The following is a 20,476-nucleotide window of genomic DNA, read 5'->3' on the forward strand; positions in this document are numbered from 1 at the left end:
CATCATTTTGTATGCAGAAACATAAATTTGTTTACAGATACATTTCTAGAAAATGGAAGCGCTGAACAAAACATAGTATAAACAAAGATGCGATCTTGATAATTTATTTTTAAGCTCAATTATTCTATTCACGGTTCCAGTAAAAAAACAGATGTGAAAAGACCCGATTCTCTGACTGCAGCTTTGATTTCCAGCGCAACTCCAACAAGCCCTTCCAGAGATGCTGCCTGACCCGCTGAGTTACTTGCACTTTGCATTTTATGCAAAATACCAGCATCTGCAGTTCCTTGGGTCCGGGGGAACACTGAAACATAACCTGCCTATGCTTAGCCATAAACCCAACTGGGAGAACTACAAAACACTAACCCATAGAAGCTGGCAAATCCTGCCCCTTGCACTCCCCGTTCCGATCGCTAGCAAAAATCACCCATACTCACTCAGTAGAAGACACCTCCAGCCTCGCAGAAGCCAGCAAATCCAATCTCTTGCTGTCCTTCTGTCTCCTGGTGGGAGAAATCACTCCAACTCACATGGCAGAAGGAGCCAGCAACCCCAGACACAACCACTGTGGCCCCTTAAACACCTCTGCACAACTGAGTGGCTCCGACCAACAATTGCCCCTCTGCTGCAGCAGTACTTTCAAGCACCTCCATGCTACCTATTAATATCCCAGCAATCATTAACACCAAGGCATGCACTGGAATAAGGCTCTAAATTGAAAGTGCAGGCCTTAAAGCAGGTAGCATTGAGCATGGTACACCTGTACTTGTCAGGTCTTCCCCCTAACTTTTGACATTCAAGAGAAAACAATACAAGTTTGTCAAACCTCTCGTGCAACATTCTGTATAACCTCTTCTGCAGCTTCTCCAAAACCTCCACGTCCTTCTTCAAATGGGGCAACCAGAACTGCACACAATACTCCAAATGCAGCCTAACCAAAGTCCAATGAATCTCTAACATAGCTTCTCCACTCATATACTGAATGCCCCAACCAATGAAGGCAAGCATACCATATGCCTTGTTTACCACTCTTAGCTATGTGCTGTCACAAGGTTCGTGACATCAACTATATTTTACCCTTACATTCACCTCCCATACTGCAACACCACACACTTGCACGAATTAAACTCCATCTGCCATTTCTGCAGCAGATCTATAGCTATATACTTTTGACTGCCTTTCACTGTCCACAACTCCACCAATGTTGGTGTTGTCTACAAACTTATTAACCAACCCATCTATTTTTACGCCCAAATGAATTCACCTTAGATCCCATGCATCTTAAATCTTCTGGATCAGTCGATCATTCCTCCAAAGGACATAATGAAGTCAGGTAGGAGTGAGGCCTCATGAAGTAATGCAGGTTCCGCTTTTGGCTTAGTTATACATATCAAAGATACTTGATTACCCGGTAAGGAAGAAAAATCTGAATTGGGAAACATGCTTACGGCACAGCAGCCCGCTTGGAGGGGAGCGAAGATAAGCACAGTAATGGTAAACAACAATATATTGGCAGGCAAATAAAGGAGGGTTTTCTTCAGCCACAAAGGAATCTGTCATGAAAACGCACAAGGTTAAGGACTTTGCTCAAGGGCAGCATAATTGGAGAGTTCAGAGGATCTACCTGCTTGAAATGCACAGATCAGGCAGCATCTATAAGAGTAGGAAAAAAGTTAACATTTCAAGTCAGTGGCCATTCATCAGATACCCTATCATTGCTCTATTTTCTGAATATATCCTATTAATCAACAAGTTTCTTGATTCAATTTTCACTAGATTTCATAATTACAAAATTAACAAGCCATCTTTACTCATGCAAAAATAAATTGTTCCACTGATTAAAGCGGTAACAACTGTGCAAGTGCTATGAAGGCAAATCTGATGTTTGGCCAGCAGACAATACAGTTTCCTAGTGTGCCTTACTCAGTGAAGAGAATGATGATAAACAAGCAGTCTATCCAAATTCCGGCAACTTTGCACACTCCTTTCCATCCCCACCACAACATCATATCATATATATACAGCCGGAAACAGGCCTTTTCGGCCCTCCAAGTCCGTGCCGCCCAGCGATCCCCGTACATTAACACTATCCTACACCCACTAGGGACAATTTTTACATTTTACCCAGCCAATTAACCTACATACCTGTACGTCTTTGGAGTGTGGGAGGAAACCGAAGATCTCGGAGAAAACCCACGCAGGTCACGGGGAGAACGTACAAACTCCTTACAGTGCAGCACCCGTAGTCAGGATCGAACCTGAGTCTCCGGCGCTGCATTCGCTGTAAAGCAGCAACTCTACCGCTGCGCTACCGTGCCGCCCATAACTTCTGTAATAAAATAAACTCCAGCGCTCATACAAAGAGGTCCAGTTCCCATGTAAATAATTGTGGAAACACACCTGCTGAATCGCTATAAGGGCCTGAGGGAAAGTGGTTAAAACAAAACTTAAACACAGAAACCTGGGTGCAGATGAATTTTAATAGCAAGTGGCCCATCAGAAACTGCTGTGCTTTATAGTAAGTTTGCTTTATACTTGTCCACTGTTACTGAAATAGTATCAAGCAATTAGATAATTAACCCTCTCATTCTTTGTTTGTAAATGAACCTGGATTCATCAATCCAGGTCCAATTGGAAATAAATTAAAGAAATCCAGAAATCAGTTCCTTTTAGGGTCATTGGCTCATTACCTCAATGACCAATTGCTTTTCCTCTCAAATGTCCTGCTTCAATGGATGCATGGGCAAGTAGGATTTTGTTTAGTCATGATAAGCTTTGGTTGTAGTTTTTAGTAACACTAAAATTAATATGTATTTGCAAAGATACCGCTAATCTTTGTTAATTGAGGGACGGAACTTTCAAGTATGAGTTGGGGTGTATTTATTAATTTTACAGCACATAACTGAAGAACAAGTGTATAGAAGCTACACTAGAAATTCAAGCCTAAAATCGATCAGATTTAGAACATTGTGGACAAAGCTGGACACCATATTTTCATACGGAAATATTTGGCTTGGAGTAGAGTTGATTTACCTAGACATTACAGGTTAAATTGAGGTATTGCACAATATGATTGTATTACCTGGTATTTAAATGATTTGAGGGACATGATTATAGTTCAAGGATTATGGGGAACTGATAGAATAGACTGAATTGTTGGACTTATGGTAGTTTAGAACTAGGTGGTTATAATCTAAAATATTAAACTGGATTGTGGGACGGTAGGAATGTACCACAGTAAAGCAATATGAACAAGGCAGTGAAAAAGACACTAGCCTTTCAACTTCATGGATGGACACTCGGCCTTTATTCTTGCTATGTGCTGCAAGAGATCCCATGCAGTGCAGTACCAAGTGGACAAACAAGAGCTGATGAATTCTGCACTAATTGAGGAGACTCGACAGCCGGTTGCGGAGGGAATGAGAGGCGGATTGTGCATCTGAAGCCTGAGATGGAGTTGAGTGAGCTTCACTTTTTGTTTAAGTTCAGCATGCCGAGAACTGGGTGCTTAAATGGAATATGCCTAATTCTTAGCATTAACATCCCTCATCCTTATGTGCAGGCAAGAACAAGATCTCACAGAAACTGAGCTGGGTGTAATTGAGGTTGCAGTTTGGAAGGAACAAAAAAGCAAATCGTGTTGAATACTTAGGCTGGTGTTAAGTATTAACACATGCAGCTCACCAAATTTTAGGTGTGAATTTATCTTCCAGTTTTGGCATCCACAATAAAGATTAAATTGCATCCACAAAATGATTTACAAAATAAACAGCATATTTTGGGTTGGTAATCGATAAGTGACAAACACATTATTTAAAAACAAGATTGATATTCACAGTCAAAATCAGAACCAACTCTAAAAGTTACACAATGAACATAATCTGGCCTTCAATGTCTAGAGGCAATAAACAAAGAGGAAGTTGCTGCATGACATGGGTTTTAATGCATTAACTACAATATGCTTACATACAAGAGTGTTAAGTGGCAGAACTAGAGCCAAGGAAACTACAAAGACTACAAAATACAACACATGGACCAATACATTTACAAAACAACATTCAAAATCCTTACAAAATGGCCTGTATTGGTCCTTGGTTTCTTTTTACAAACTTAATCGACTTCATGCCGCAAAACTGGCTCTTTTTATCCCACAATTTACAGAATTCAGGGAGAACCGTTTATTTTCCTTTGCATTAACATAGTGAACGCCACAATTAGCCTGGACACCCCCTTGTTAAAGGACAGAAGGAGCGGCTCATCTTGAACACAAACACCTTAAAAAATAAAAACCTTTATGCAAACCATACTGACCTCCATGCTAATCTGCTGGAGGACTTTAAATATACAAGAAAACGGGCAAATAAAAGTCAATACTGCTTTCCTTCTCTCCCTCCCCCACCCCCCACCCCAACAAAATGGGGAAAATGCATCGAATAAAGAGCAGCTCCTGTGACAACTTTCGAGGATCTGTGGCCTGGCTGTAATTTGGAACGGCGGGGAATCTATCCCAGACATGCTTCAATGTGTCATCAGCTGCCAACACCGGTAATAACTGGATAAAAGTCAGTTTAATACAATTTGCACAGATGGAGATAGTCCGGTTTAAGGTTGCACTCCCTTTTATTTACATTTTTATATCATTTCAAATGATATTCACAGCATTTGTTTTTTTTGGCCAAGTGACAAATGAAAAATAAAACATGTCCAACATGAAATCAGTTCTTCATCGACCACTGTTCCTATGTCTGACTCATGCAGCTGGACTGCATTTGATTGGAAGAACCAGCAAGTTACACAACCAATGACAGTTTTCAAGAAAAACACAGGCTGCCCATCACTCTTTCCATGTTGTTTCTCCAAGGAGGTATTGCTTCACCGTTTTAACTTGCGCCAGTGCCTTCCATTACTTGTTGTGCCTGCTTCTGTCCCATACAGCATTGAGCTACAGACTGGAACAACCTGCAAAACAGCCATCGACCAGCATTAGTCCAGTGAAAACAAACCAGGAAAGAACACAGTCTCAGGACATGCCACTGTGCTTAACAGCCAATTGTGTACTTTAAGTTTTAATCCACTATTGCAATGAGGAGGGAATATGAGAATAATTTTGTGCAGAGCAATAAAATACATTGAAACAAACTTCATTGTACACTGAGAAGGCCTGATAAGTCAGTGTCTCACCTGAGAAACAAAATCTTAAGTGCAACACAAAACCTCCACATGGATTATGTGCTCAAACGCCTGGAGTGTGTGCATGAACCACAGGGAGTAAGAATACTACCACTGAGGTTTAGTATCAAGCTGACAGGGAGGTACTTTCTCTGTGCATCAAGTTCCCAACCAACTATATATATCTTGTACAAGCTGCTCCCAATCCACACGAATGGATCACAATGTGGTAATGAGACAAACAGGTCTGATGGTATCAAGTGCAACACCAATTGCAAGCTATAATGGATCTGTGCTTTGCTGAGATTGAACAGCTGAAACAAAGCTCAGGGTTCCTTTATTATTATTGATTCAATGGGAGATAGATGTGTATGTAAACAGGACAAATGCAGTTATGATGACTTCCATGACGGCTCACATCAGGGACTGCAAGCCGACAGCAGAATTGTCCAAATACGGGAGAACATATTTAAGGAATGCTTGTGAGGAAAATTGGATGGGATTAATTAATGTCAGATTAATTAAATTAACTTGTAAATATTCACTTATTCAAGTTTTAAATTGTGTAGTGCATGGTGTGTCAGTAATCAAAGAGGAAGAGGAAGAAGAAAAATAAACTTACAGAAGGTCATAAGTAAAATAGGAAAATACACTGCTGGAAAAGGGAAAGGATACAAGTCCGTAAAATGGAAAGAAGTGTTTGAAACAATCCAAACATTCTAATTGTACAGCATGCCTTAACTGTTTTTCTGAAGACGGTGGCCTGGTAGTTGAAACAAGAATACTCTCAACTAAATCCTAGTTTGATTTGGTGCAATAGCATACCTGGGGCTCAGGTCAGATATTTGGAGAGAGGTATAATGTTGCAACCTACAGAAGCAAAAGACAAACTCAATAACAAAGATCTGACATCCAAGGAGGAATCAAGCACATTGATGTAATCACAAATAAAGCTCATCAACGCCTCTACTTCCTCAAACTTTTGGGGAGATTTAACATGTTGCCAAATACTCCATCGAATTCCTACAGGTGTATGGCAGAGAGCATATTGACTGTTGCAGGAAGCGCTGTCTCAAAAAGACAGCAATCATCAAAAACCCACACCACCCTGACAATGCTTCTCACTGCTACCATCGGTAAGGTGGTACAAGAGCCTGAGAAGTGTCACCTCCAGGTTTAAGAACATCTTCCCATCAACCTTCTGATTTTTGAACCACCCTGCACACCCTAATAACTGTACCTCAGCAGGAAACCACTGTAGACTTTGCACTACCATGGTTGTCTATGTACTATCATGATCTGGTTTACGCAGTAACAGATAGTTTACTATATATTTATTTCTGTTGTTTAATGTGCTTGTAAAACTGTAGCAAATAACTATTTTATTGGTGCAGATCATATATGGCACATATGGCTAACTTGGGGGGGAGGGGGGGGGGGGGCAGGGGAAGAGAAAAAACCCACTTACTTCTCAATCTCAGGAGCACAGTGGACAAACTCATGGTTCCAGAACTTGAAGGCTGGATTTTTAATGAGCTCAATAAAGGTAATGAGCAGTCCCCATGGATGAGGCCTGTTTACAATCAGCCTTTCCAACAGTACTCTGCAAAAGAAAAAGCAATTAAAGCTCAAAACTTTTCAGGTGGTCAACTGAATCAAGTAAAGGAAATATATAGTTCAAAATTGTATTCATAAACTTGCTTCAAACACAGGCCTACACAGTACAATGAGCAGCATTCATTTTCTGTATATACGATTCCCTCCTAATTTAATTCTCTATTTTAATTATATGACCTGACCTTTTTTGTAATAATGGTAACACAAGGAAAGCGTTAGTATGCACTAAAAGGGCATTTACAAGTCAAGGTAAGGAAAATAAAATTGAACTACAAGGCAGTTGTGCATGGACCAGTTTCAAGCACAAGATTGATGTGCATGGTAATGAAAAGGGTCCTCTATCCCTCACCTGGTGATCTGCTCCTGGATTGCTTCTGTATTGGCTTCAGCAAACAGATACAGCATAGTACAGCTGAAATAGTGGGTGTGGCTGTTTGGGTATCGCAACTGATTTGCGATGGCATTCAGGAACAAGTATCGACCTGAAAGATGGAAGAGGGATCATTCCAGCAGGCATTTAATAGAAAGATTAAAATTTAGGCTACTGATATTTCTAAATACATAAATGTCAAAACACTTTTGCTTGAAACACCACAAGCAAAACTCCAGCTGGACCACATAATCCCCCACCAAGGTACATAAATATAGAAAGCAGATATATGACAAACACCAACTGCTGCTTTTAAGCCTAAATAAATTGGCCATTGGTTGTGTTCCACAAACTGAACCAATCTAATAAATCAAGACATGGCAGGCACCTCAGACCTGTGTAATGTACACACTGTACCCTGTGGAAACACTGGGACTTCTGGTGTGTAGGTGGTGTTACGAATTGGAGAAATCTGATCTCTAGACTACTCATGAGGAAGTACTAAACAGATAGCACATTTCAAGAGGAATTGATGACTGATACAGTGAAGGAGAGCAGCCAAGATAGTTCAGGAGACTCCTCACTCTGCAATCAATATTCAGTTCTGAGGGGAAGAAGGACACCATGTGAGAATGCAGCCAGAACCAACACCAAAGCACTATGGCTGGCTCAGCAGTGCAGGGACAGAGGACAAAGGTCAACAAAGCAACAGGTTTTATAGTCTGGGATCCAAATGGTATTTTTGCGGTCACAGACACCACTCTGACAGCTCCGCTGCCCTCCCGATTGCCAAAGTCGAGAACATCTTGGAGGTGAAATCTTAACAGCCTGGGGCTGTGGTACATATTGAAACTAGCAATACAGGAAAGACTTGCAATGAGGTCCAACAGACAGAAAGTCTGGAGTACAGAAACTATTCAGCTGAATTCAACACAAAATTTGGAAAGCAGAGAGGACATGAAGAAACATTGGCAAGTAAAAATCATGTTCTCATGTTACTCTTAATTTTACATTTATTTGAGGCTTTTATTCATTGACACCCCCACCCCAAGGGAATAGCCAATCTGCCAAGACACCTCATTATTTTATATATGTCTATGAAATCTCCCTTTAGCCTTCTCTTCCCCATAAAACTGTCCCAGCTTCTCTCATCGATTGTTGTCTCAAGAATCATTCACAAAGCTTACTGTGAATGCAATCATTATTTTTAACTATATGCTTCTGGAGTGTGCATCTTTTTAACCACTTTCTGAATCTGCTCTCCACCTTTCAAAGATTTTTTACCCTTTATCTCCTGCTTTGCCCTTCTTTCACAACAGTATTCTTTACTCAACATTGGATCTTGTCCTTCTGATGAAAATGTATCACCTCACACATCTCCACATAACCCATATCCATTGATTCCTGTGAAAAATTATCATTCACTTTTTTAATCTAGTCCAAATAACACCCACTTTCTTTTAAACTATTTATAATCCATGCTATTAATGCAATATGTTCAACTTGCCAATAAGCTGGTTGTGGTTCTTTATCAGAATACTCTGAAAGACCTCCTGCACTAAGTCATCACTATGTGTGATGGGTCAAGGTACAGACTGTCTACAAAAAAATGGCATTCAACCATGGTCATTTGCACCCAAAACCGCCAAATAAATATAAATATGCCCTTTAATATTCTGAAACCAAACATTGAAACATTTAATACTTCAAAGAAAATATTAGCTATCAAACTACTTCCATTGAACTAATTAACACTTACAAACAGTAATTGTTTTGAAACCTGAAGATGCAGCTCTGACAATAGACAATAGGTGCAGGAGGAGGCCATTCGGCCCCTCGAGCCAGCACCACCATTCAATGTGATCATGGCTGATCATTCTCAATCAGTACCCCATTCCTGCCTTCTCCCCATACCCCCTGACTCCGCTATCCTTAAGAGCTCTGTCTAGCTCTCTCTTGAATGCATTCAGAGAATTGGCCTCCACTGCCTTCTGAGGCAGAGAATTCCAGATTTACAATTCTCTGACTGAAAAGGTTTTTCCTCATCTCCGTTCTAAATGGCCTACTCCTTATTCTTAAACTGTGGCCCCTGGCTCTGGACTCCCCCAACATTGGGAACATGTTTCCTGCCTCTAACGTGTCCAACCCCTTAATAATCTTATATGTTTCGATAAGATCTCCTCCCATCCGTCTAAATTCCAGTGTATGCAAGCCTAGTCGCTCCAATCTTTCAACATATGACAGTCCCGCCATTCCGGGAATTAACCTAGTAAACCTACGCTGCATGGAAAATGATCACCAATGCCCCCATAATTTCTAGAGCCACCTCCTTAAGTACCTGGGATGCAGACCATCAGGCCCTGGGGATTTATCAGCCTTCAGTCCCATCAGTCTACTCAACACCATTTCCTGCCTAATGTGAATTTCTTTCAGTTCCTCCGTCACCCTAGGATCTCTGGCCACTAGAACATCTGGGAGATTGTTTGCATCTTCCTTAGTGAAGACAGATCCAAAGTACCGGTTCAACTCGTCTGCCATAATAAATTCCCCAGCTTCTGTCTTCAAGGGACCCACATTGCCTTGACTATTTTTTTACTCTTCAAATACCTAAAAAAGCTTTCACTATCCTCCTTTATATTATTGACTAGCTTACCCTCATACCTCATCTTTTCTCCCCGTATTGCCTTTTTAGTTATCTTCTGTTGATCTTTAAGAGTCCCAATCCTCTGGCTTCCCACTCTTCTTTGCTATGTTATACTTCTTCTCTTTTAGTTTTATGCTGTCCTTGACTTCCCTTGTCAGCCACGGGTGCCTCTTACTCCCCTTAGAATCTTTCCTCCTCTTTGGGATAAATTGACCCTGCAACTTCTGCATTATTCCCAGGAATACTTGCCACTGCTGTTCCACCTACTTCCCTGCTGGGGCCTCCTTCCAGTCAAATCTGGCCAGCTCCTGCCTCATGCCTCTGTAATCCCCATTGCTATACTGTAATACTGACACTTCCGATTTTCCCTTCTCCCTCTCAATTTGTAGAGTAAAACTTATCATATTGTGATCACTGCATCCTAATGGCTCTTTTACCTTGAGTTCCCTTATCAGATCAGGTTCATTACACGACACTAAATCCAGAATTGCCTTCTCCCTGATAGGCTCCAGTACAAGCTGTTCTAAGAATCCATCTCGGAGGCACTCCACAAACTCCCTTTCCTGGGGTCCATTACGAACCTGATTTTCCCAGTCTACCTGCATGTTGAAATCTCCCATAACCACCGTAGCATTACATTTGCGACATGCCAATTTTAGCTCTTGATTCAACTTGCACCCGATGTCAAGGCTCCTGTTTGGGGGGCCTGTAGATAACTCCCATTAGGGTCTTTTTACCCGTACAATTCCCCATTTCTATCCATACTGATTCTACATCTCCTGCTTCTATGTCACCCCTTGCAAGGGAGTGAATATCATTCCTTACCAACAGAGCGACCCCACCCCCTCTGCCCACCTATCTGTCTTTTCTATACGTTGTGTACCCCTGAATATTCAGTTCCCAGCCCTGGTCCTCTTGTAGCCATGTCTCTGTAATTCTCACAACATCATACTTGCCAATGTCTAACTGAGCCTCAAGCTTTATTTTTTATACTTCGCGCATTTAAATACAACACTTTAACTTCGGTATTCACCTCCCCTCTCACACCGGTCACAATTGGCCCTGACCTTACTCTCTTATCCCATCTAGAACTTCCCTTCCCATTTATTCCAGAGTCCTTTGCAATTTCTCCTGTATTCGCTTCCCCTTTAACTCCATCTTCATATTCCCAATTTGTCAACCCCTCCCCCCCCACTACTTAGTTTAAACCCACACGTGTAGCACTAGCAAACCTGCCTGCCAGAATGTTGGTCCCCCTGCTGTTGGTCCCCCTGATGTCTAGAACCTGGCACCAGGGAGGCAACAGACCATCCTCAAGTCCCGCCTGCCGCCACAGAATTTACTTTCTGTACCTCGGACAATGGAGTTACCCACTACTATGGCTCTTCCTGACTTCAGTCTCCCCAGTCGAGTCTCCTTGCCTGGATTAGAGCCACCAACCTGTCCAACTGGAAGCGTCTTCTGCCCCGACAGCTCCCAAGAGGGTGTACCTGTTTGCAATAGGCACAGCCACCGGGGTCTCCTGTAGTCCACGTTCACACCCCTTTGAAACGGTCTCCCACTTTCGCTCGACCTGGACCCTTGGTGTGACAGCCTCACAGTAGGTCCTGTCCAGGAAACTCGCGCATTCCCGGGTGGCCCTGAGGTCATCCAGCTACTTTACCAACTCCACAGCACGTCCATTCAGGAGCTGCACCTGGACACAGTTCTTGCAGGTGTAGCTCCCAGAAGCTCCAGCGGTGTCCCTACCTTCCCACATCCTGCAGGAGACACACTGCACCAACTTATCTCCCATTACTTTAGTGTCTTAAAACAAATCAGACTCAAAAACAAATGTAACCTCCTCATCTCAGCCTCTTCGCCAAAGACTCCCACTTTTCGCACAGGGCACTTCCCTCGACACGGCCGCACCCAGACAGGCTCTGCAAAGATCCCATCTATTCAAACAACACATACTTGGCTAGAAACTGATTGCACTACTTTATGCAGACTATGATAGGTAACTCGTATTTGTATGAAATATTCAAGATGATCACAGGGGCTAACTTCACAATAATGCAGTTAATGACGCAGTCGACACCACATAAACGATGTTATCTTCATCAATTCTAAAATCTCAACCGAAGACTCCATTTAATATATGAAGGCACTATTACATGGGCAGAAGAAATGGGACTGATTGGAGGGCTGTTTCAGAAAGCAGGTAAAAATGTTGACTTATTAAAGACAACCTTGGCCAAGAGTCAGTTCAACAACAGCGTTCACAGTTGCTTGTACACAGATAAATTAATTCACTCCTAATCTGTATGCTTCAGATACATGTTCACACCACACTCAGTAAATTGCACTGCAATCATGCATCATTCTGCTGTTTTGCACTCAATGTTTTTGTTGTTACATTTATCATTGCTGTATGAATACAGTTTACTCTGCAAGCTTAACTTGAACAAGGAATTTCATTTCACCCTCGTGTATATGACAATAAACTAGTCTGAAATCTGAAGTCTGAAATGAACCATCATGGACCAGGATTTGGGTGCAAAACCATCTGTCTGTAAAAATATCAAAAATCAGAGATACTTAATGTTAAACTTGAGCTATCTTTACCTTCTGTATCTAGGTCCACAGCCAGGTTCTGGAAGATGTCCATATGGGCCGAATGTGTGATAGTGCTCATGGATGGCGTGCTGCCCTTGTTGTGGATGTGAGCAATCGCCTGCGTTCCCACATACAGCACCAGGGCGTTGATTAGCTGAATGTTGTACCGGTTACCAGGTTCATTTGATACCTGAAGTACAAACATTAGTTTAACTTACTAGAACAAACTTAATTAGAGAATATCGTTAGGAGTAACTAAGCAGGAGATTGCCATTAATGTTCTCCCTCCCAAGCAAAGAGAAACCAAGATCAACTCTTCTTTGACTGATGTCCTAACAGAGATCCACAAACTAAGCACATACCAGCAACAAAACTGTGGACCAGCCACCTTGCCTGATGGTATAACTGGCAGCATATTTTTTTCAGTAAGGTCAGTGAAGTATACCACCAGGGGGCGCCGCATGATGGCTGCCTCACCAACTAGTCTTTTTCATTCTGTGTGTTTTTAGTTTGTTGTAAAATGTATGTTTTAGCTTATCTTTAGTTTTTGTATTTGTGGGGGGTGGTGGGGGAAACTTTTTCTCTCTCTTTCCTCGACGGAGATGCAACTTTTTGCGATGCGACGGAGTCGTATCTCCATCCGCACTGCGGCCTAACATCGTGGAGTTGGCGCCCTCTTGTTTGGGACTTCAAGAGCTCCATCACAGTGGGGAATGTGGAGAAGCTGCTGTAGTAGATGTGTATGTTCATTTTTTTATGTAGTTGTGTGCCTTGTTGCTTTTTTGGTATGACTGTATGGCAGACCAAATTCCTCATATGTTGCAAAACATACTTGGCTAATAAATTACGATTATGATTATGAAGTTACTCTCCATACTTCTTTTCAAGTTTTATTTACCTCACATTATATTTACAGAAATTTGACCAGTTTAACAATGTTGAGACAAGCACAACCACAATTACATATTTAAAATGTATCCAATATAAATGATACTAGTCAGAGCATGAGATTGTTTGTATTCATCAGCATTCTTCTCAATGGTATTAGGCAGGGATCAGTGCTGGGGCCTCTTGTTATTTACTTATATATAAAAAATGATTTGGACAAAAACACAGGTGAGTTGATTATTAAGTTTGCTGATCTTGGGGAGCAATTCCAGAGATCCCTGGAAAAGGCAACACTAGTTGTGGGGGTGAAGGTATACAGTATGCTTGGCTTTAATCAGTTGGGGCATTAAGTACAAAACTTAGGAAGTCATAATATAAGAAGATAACTGCAGATGCTGGTACAAATCGACGGTATTTATTCACAAAATGCTGGAGTAACTCAGCAGGTCAGGCAACATCTCGGGAGAGAAGGAATGGGTGACGTTTCGGGTCGAGACCCTTCTTCAGACATGTTGAAGCTGTATAACACTTTGCTTAGACCCCATTTGGAGTATTATGTGCAGTTCAGGTCGCTCATTGCAGGAAGGATTTTTTATACTTTGGAGCAAGTGCAAAAGAGGTTCACCAGGATCAGAAAGTGGCGGCGCCTAACGGCTGCGGCTCGCTAGCAGTCTGTTCGTCTTTTTTCCTTTTTTTTTTGTTGTGTGTCGGTGTTGGGATGGTTTATTTGTGGTTTTTTTGGTTGTGTATGTGTGGGGGGGGTGGGGGAAACCTTTCTCTTTTAGGTCTCTTCCTCACGGCGCGGGGTGCGGCTCAGCCGCGGGGCCTTCCATCGCCCGGTGCGGCTCGGCCGCTGGACTTAACATCGCCCGGCGCGGCTCGGCCGCTGGACTTAACAGTGCCCGGTGCGGCTTGGCCGCGGGGCCTTCCATCGCCTGGTGCGGCTCGGCCGCGGGGCCTAACATCGCTGGTGCGGCTCGGCCGCTGGACTTAACAGTGCCCGGTGCGGCTCGGCCGCGGGGCCTAACATCGCCCGGCGCGGCTCAGCCGCGGGACTTTTCATCGCTGGTGCGGCTCGGCCGCTGGACTTAACATCGCCCGGTGCGGCTTGGCCGCGGGGCCTTCCATCGCCCGGTGCGGCTCGGCCGCGGGGCCTAACATCGCCCGGTGCGGCTCGGCCGCGGGACTTAGCTGCGCACGGCTCGGTCGCAGGGCCTTCCATCGCCCGGTTCGGCCGCGAGACGTCTCAGCGCCCGGTGCGACCTGGCCACGGGGACTTCCATCCCCTTGCGGGGACTGTGCGGGTCGGTCGGGGACGAGCTGTCTGTCCGTGGGCGTGGGGAAGAGAGTGGAAGTTTTGTTGCCTCCATCACAGTGGATGTTTGGAGTCACTGTGATGGATGTTTGTGTTGGGGTCATGTGTCTTGTGTTCTTTTTTGTGTGTGACTGCTATGTAGTTCCGTTCGGTACCTTGGTACCGAATGACAAATAAAGCTCTGTTGAACTGTTGAAAGCCTTTGCAAAAGGAGAGATGGGACAAACTTGGATTGTTTTCTCTGGAGTGTTGTGAGTCCAAGGGAAGACCACTTCCCCTATCAGCGACTAATTTTTTTCCAAAAGTAACTTGCCACCAATCTCTTTTTTAACGTTCGCTTCCTCCCACTTTGAAGCTACACCTTCCAGTATTTGTTATTGCCACCCTAGGACAAACTCTTGACCATTTATCATATCTATGTCCTGAAACAGAACAATGAAATTCTTAATAGCAGGAGCACAACAGATATGTAAACATAGTGTACGAAGATATGTAAATCATAGTACATAGTAGAACTGATAGAAGTGTGTAAAATTATGAGGGGCACTGTCAATAAAACATGGAAATTATATGGCATATAGAAAGGAGCAAGACTACTTCAGTATTGCTTTGGACTCTACAATTTATCATTCTCCCAAAGTGCTAAATGCCAAATGAAATATCCAGAATGGCCTCAACAGCCTGCAACTGTGGGTGCCAGATCCTGGACCTCAATAATCATTGAACCTTGCTTAACCTAATTAATCAAATTCTATACAACCATACCATTTCTTGCAATGGACCAAATTCAAACAGGAATACAACAGGAATAAAGTAATACATACTTTATTAAAGTGGACTCGCTGGATAACAACTGGATAATCCACTTAGACAAAGGCCAGATATATGCAAGTTTCTACAATTTGTTGGGACAGGATCACTGTATCATCTCCTTGTTTCAATGTCCCGAATCGCTGCCCTGAAATTGGCTCTAATATCTGCAATTGCTGCTCTAATTCCATGGTGCACAAAATGCAATCTGTGGCCAAGTTCTGTCTTCCCTTACACATCCTCATTACAATGAGTAATAAGCCAGCCACTAGGCGGAAATTCACCAAAGCTGAGCAAAGGCTGCGACTGCAGAAATATTTTGTACAGTTGGATTTAGAACGGTATCAAAACTGTCAAAGAGCATGAGGTTTCGGGTAATGTCTCTTGACATTTAAACACATTCAAAAACACAAATGTTGTTAAAAAAGATGACTAAAAAAAAAGTAGACATGTTAAACATTGAACAAGATGAAGTCTTGCTAATAACAATAAATATATATTCAATTTAATTTAAAAACCTCACTTAACTAAAACTCCCCCCTTCCCCATTGAAATGAACAATGTCACTGAACCTGCAAGTGCAGAAATGCAGGAAGTTGGCATGACCACTAGATTCCATGAAAAGAGATTAAAAAGCCATCAGTGACATTGCGGAGGGTCTTTCATGAAGTATAAGCTTTCCACCTTTTTGTGAATGACTCTTTGGACATTGTTCAGACCCTCAATCTAGCCCTGCTTACAAAGAGTTTAACGTAATATACCAGAGAAGAAATTGCAAGAGTTCATCATCCAGGGAAAATCTACTTTCAGTAACACCCATCTATTCCTACCATCCAGAATCTTCAGATCACAAGCTGTGTGCATCGCATCGTTGAATCTATAAACATCATAGATAACACCTCTTATCTCTTGGTCAGAAATTTTTGAAGTGCAGTCTATACCAAAGACTGATTTCAGTCATTCTAAAATGAGATGTTGTTAAGTCTTGTTCTGCTCACCTGCAGGTTACTGCGCAACTCTGACAGGAAGGTCACTGGAGAACGTGTCTTCAAATAGGAGTCCAAGTCCTTCTTAAACTGAGGTGGCATCACTCCAGTGAAGTTGGTTAATATTCGGGGAGCAATGTTGATTTCGCTTAGCATATCCACCTAACACAATCATAACATACCTCTCTTCAGTTATAGCAGTACACAATAGCTCTGAACACAAACTGACATCATATTTCCCCCTGCATTTTTTCATACATGGTAGATCAGTATTGTTCCCACTCATTTGTAACAGCTATTATTATCAGAAACATTCAGGTGATATGCCAATACTGCAACACAATGAAAGTAGTGCTTTGTGGAAGTTCAGGTGAGATTATTGATGGTGGAATGAGCACTTTCTAGACTTATGGTTCTAACAGACTCTCAAGAAGCTTTTTCAAAGAGAATGAGACTTTACCAGCTTCAATCAGCTTCAATGAAGAAAACATTAAAGCATCAAGTTTTTTTAGAACATCATTAGCCGTTGCACCTCCAGATGTTGCACGCATTTCTCCTAACTGTAAGGTATATAATAAAACTATTGTATAGAATGGAATTTTTGAATAGCTTTGGGAACCATGTAGAGACTGGGACATTTTATGCAATTAAGTAAATCGTGCTACCTCCATTTCATTTGTTTAGACTATTTTGTTTAATCACAGTGCAGATTAGAGTATGAGGTTTAGTGTTCTAATACCTTTAGATTAGGCGTGAATGGATCTGGCAGTCGCATGTTCCGTGGGAAGGCACTCAGGATCAAGTTACGCAGCTGAATACAGTTTGGTGGGATCACATCGCAGAAGCCATAATGGTAGTCACAAAGAAACTCGGGAAAGTCGTGCAACAGGACAAGCAAGACACGCAGAGTGCCCTGTAAATATAAAACAATCCTCTTTAAACTTATTAGATATAATGGAAACAAATGAAACAACACATGTGCATTTAGCTAAATTAATTGCAAATAGGAATTATGCCTATGTTTGTGCAATAACAGATATAAACTGGCATCTCATATCAGATTCGGAGGGGAGCCAAAAAAAATTCTTTTAGCCCAAAGTTTTGTTTCAACAACCTTTATACACACAATATTCCTACACAGGTTTGATAAGTTTCATTTTGTTATTTTTTGGATAGTCAAGAAATGCAGAGCATGTAAAACTGAAACCACTGAAAATGTTTTACAGTTTAGGTAGGTTTCAATATTCATAAATTAACCTCACTCTTTTATCCATAATGCAATAATGGATTTGAAACTGTGCTGGAATATTAACTGAAGGACCACTTAGAGGCCTAATCTGAAGCACCACTCATCCATTGAAGGGTTTGTCACCCGATAAATTAATTTTCTCCACAGTTGCTGCCTAACATGTTGAGTGTACCAAGCATTTCATCGTTTCCAGCATCTGTTGTTGATTTTCATTCATGCACTAATCTTACTGGCATTATGCCTATGTGACCAGTTCTTTAAAAAAAAATTAATGTCTGAGAGACAAAAAGCCAAAATAGAACATCAAATCAACAGAGGCTATGGCAAACGCAAATCTTTTTAAATGAAACTAAGCAGCTCAAATACTACTTTTGTTTAAACATGCAACTATCTGAAGTAGAGACTGGCAAAGTATTTCACCTGTTATTTCTACTCCCAGTAAATTAGCTGAATTTCACACAGATTTGAGTGCAGTGTTGGTGAGGCACAAACATCCCATCATTGGAAACAAATACAGCAAATAGATTTTAAATCCACAGAAATTCCTTGCATTCCTTGGGCTCCGAGCAATGCACCGTATGCAGAATAAGAAGTGACCTACAGGACCTGTCATGAGACCACAATTCATCCCCACCAAGCTCATCACCAAACTCCACCAGCTAGGCCTCAGCTCGTCATTATGTGACTGGATCCTGGACTTCCTGCTGGAACGACCGCAGGCAATGAGAATGGGCCCGCACCTGTCCTCCACTATCACCCTGAGTACCGGCACACCACAGGGCTGTGTTCTGAGCCCCATGCTCTACTCCCTCTTCACACACGACTGTGTTCCTGCATTCGACACCAACACCATTGTCAAGTTTGCAGACGACACAACGGTGATCGGGCTTATCACCAACGGGGATAAAACAAACTATAGAGCGGTGGTGCAGAACCTGGCAGAACCAAGGAGCTGATCATCAACTTCCGTAGGTCACATAACGGGGAATATGCCCCGATCTCTATCAACGGGGACAGTGTGGAGAGTGTCCAGCTTCAAGTTTCTGTGCACTCACATTTCGGAGGACCTAACATGGTCCAATAACACTGCTGCGCTGGTCAAGAAGGCACAACAAAGACTGTTCTACTTAAGAACACTGAAAAAGTCTGGTCTACCCCAACAGCTGCTGACGACCTTCTACCGCTGCACCATAGAGAGCATCCTAACGCATGGCATCCCTGTGTGGTACCTCAGCTGCACGGAGGCAGAAAGGAAAGCTCTACAGCGGGTAGTCCATAGAGCTCAGAGGGCCATCGGAACACAGCTACCAGACTTGGAGGGCATCTACAACACACGATGCCTCAGAAAAGCCACCAGCATCCACAAAGACTCTTCACACCCCTGCAACAGTCTGTTCGAACTCCTTCCATCGGGCAGACGATACAAGACCTTCTACGCCCGCACCTCCAGACTCAGGAACAGCTTCATCCCCAGGGCCATAGCTGCTATGAACCGGTCCTGCTGAGCCGGATGGCCACAATGCATAGATCAACTTGCACTTTACCCTGTCTAAAACTGTTACAATTGTTTCGTTTCGTTGGGTTGCTGTTGTCTAAATTACTTAAATTATTGCATCGTATGGGAGGCGCATTCCCAATCTCGTTGTACCCCTGGGTACAATGACAATAAAGATATAGTGTATTGTATTGTATTGTATTGTTGCTGGTCTCAAATCACTGAATATTCACACCATGCCCCTGATCTAATTGAGCCCTCTCTACTCAATGGAAACACAAAAGACCACAGATGCTGGAATCTGGAGTAACAAAAGTCTACCGGGAGAACTGCAGGCCGAGCAGCATCTGGAGGTGTGGGTGGGGAAGGAATAATGATTTTGACCCCAAATGCCAACCATTCCTCTTTCCCCCTTCCCTCCCCCTCAAATGCTGCTCAGCCCACTAGTTCCTCCAGCAGATTGTTTGATCCTATCTACTCAGTGTCTGTCAGGCTTGGTTGGTTGCCCTTATAGCGGGGATAAACATTACACAGTAGGTATGGCAGAGTTGTTCAGTGCAAAAACAGGCCCTTTGGTCCAACCTTGTTCTATGCCAAGTGCCAAATACAACTAAATTATAGTATGCAGTAGAGGAGATTTTAAGCAACTAGATCCTATCCAGCTGTTTCAGTAACCTTTCCCATTTCATAAGATGAGAAAAGGGAATGATCTCTGATGACTGCAATCTTCAATTCCATTCATGACTCCTCTGCAAATCAAGCAGCCAGTGACCGCATGCAGGAAGGCACGGACAGCATTCAGGCATGAGGTAATTAGAAGCAAACAAAATATTGGTGCTACACAAGTACCAAAAAATGACCATCCCTAACCACCCAACCTTGGCATTAGTACCATCAAGGCACATGCCATCAGCATCCCAGTGGTCACGACTGGCCAGAAGTTCTAGTGGGTTAAAGGTTGGGTATTCTGCAGTAAAATTACAATTCCTTACAGCCCAAAACCTTTCTACCATGGAAATACACTGGATGAATGTGGTTCCTGCTATTCAATCAAGCTCAACGGAATCCAGGATAAAGCACCATACACCACCATAAACATTAATTCTCGCCACCTGCAGAGCACTGTAAAATTAATGCTGTACAGTTCCTGAGTTAGATTGCTCCGAAAGCACCTCCCACACCTGTGACTTCCTCCATCGCGAAGGGCAATGGCCGCAGATGTGTGGGAGCAACACCACCAGCCAGTTCCATCTCAAATCAAACATCACCCTGACTTGGAAACATATTACTATTCTTTCATTGTTTCCTGATCTAATCCAGGACTTCTGTCCCCAA

The 20,476-nt window shown here is 42.6% G+C and overlaps 1 protein-coding gene across 10 annotated transcripts in view; it reads right to left on the reverse strand.

The window, feature by feature from the left end:
- Nucleotides 1–3,920: 3,920 nt before the first annotated feature.
- cnot1 (CCR4-NOT transcription complex, subunit 1) overlaps nt 3,921–20,476 on the reverse strand; it is a 165,000-nt gene continuing 148,444 nt past the window's right edge. For 5 of the 10 annotated variants that reach the window (XM_078400631.1, XM_078400630.1, XM_078400629.1 and 2 more), the window contains 7 exons: nt 17,137–17,331; nt 16,410–16,559; nt 12,408–12,588; nt 7,136–7,268; nt 6,638–6,772; nt 5,995–6,039; nt 3,921–4,959 (listed from right to left, as the gene is read on the reverse strand). In XM_078400631.1, coding sequence (XP_078256757.1) covers nt 4,881–4,959; nt 5,995–6,039; nt 6,638–6,772; nt 7,136–7,268; nt 12,408–12,588; nt 16,410–16,559; nt 17,137–17,331 — 918 coding nt within the window. In that variant the 3' untranslated portion in view covers nt 3,921–4,880. The remainder of the gene's footprint in view (nt 4,960–5,994; nt 6,040–6,637; nt 6,773–7,135; nt 7,269–12,407; nt 12,589–16,409; nt 16,560–17,136; nt 17,332–20,476) is intronic. The other 5 variants (XM_078400634.1, XM_078400633.1, XM_078400638.1 and 2 more) reach the window with 3 other exon arrangements.

Source organism: Rhinoraja longicauda, chromosome 6 (assembly GCF_053455715.1).
Source record: "Rhinoraja longicauda isolate Sanriku21f chromosome 6, sRhiLon1.1, whole genome shotgun sequence".
NCBI classification, from domain to species: Eukaryota; Metazoa; Chordata; class Chondrichthyes; order Rajiformes; family Arhynchobatidae; genus Rhinoraja; species Rhinoraja longicauda.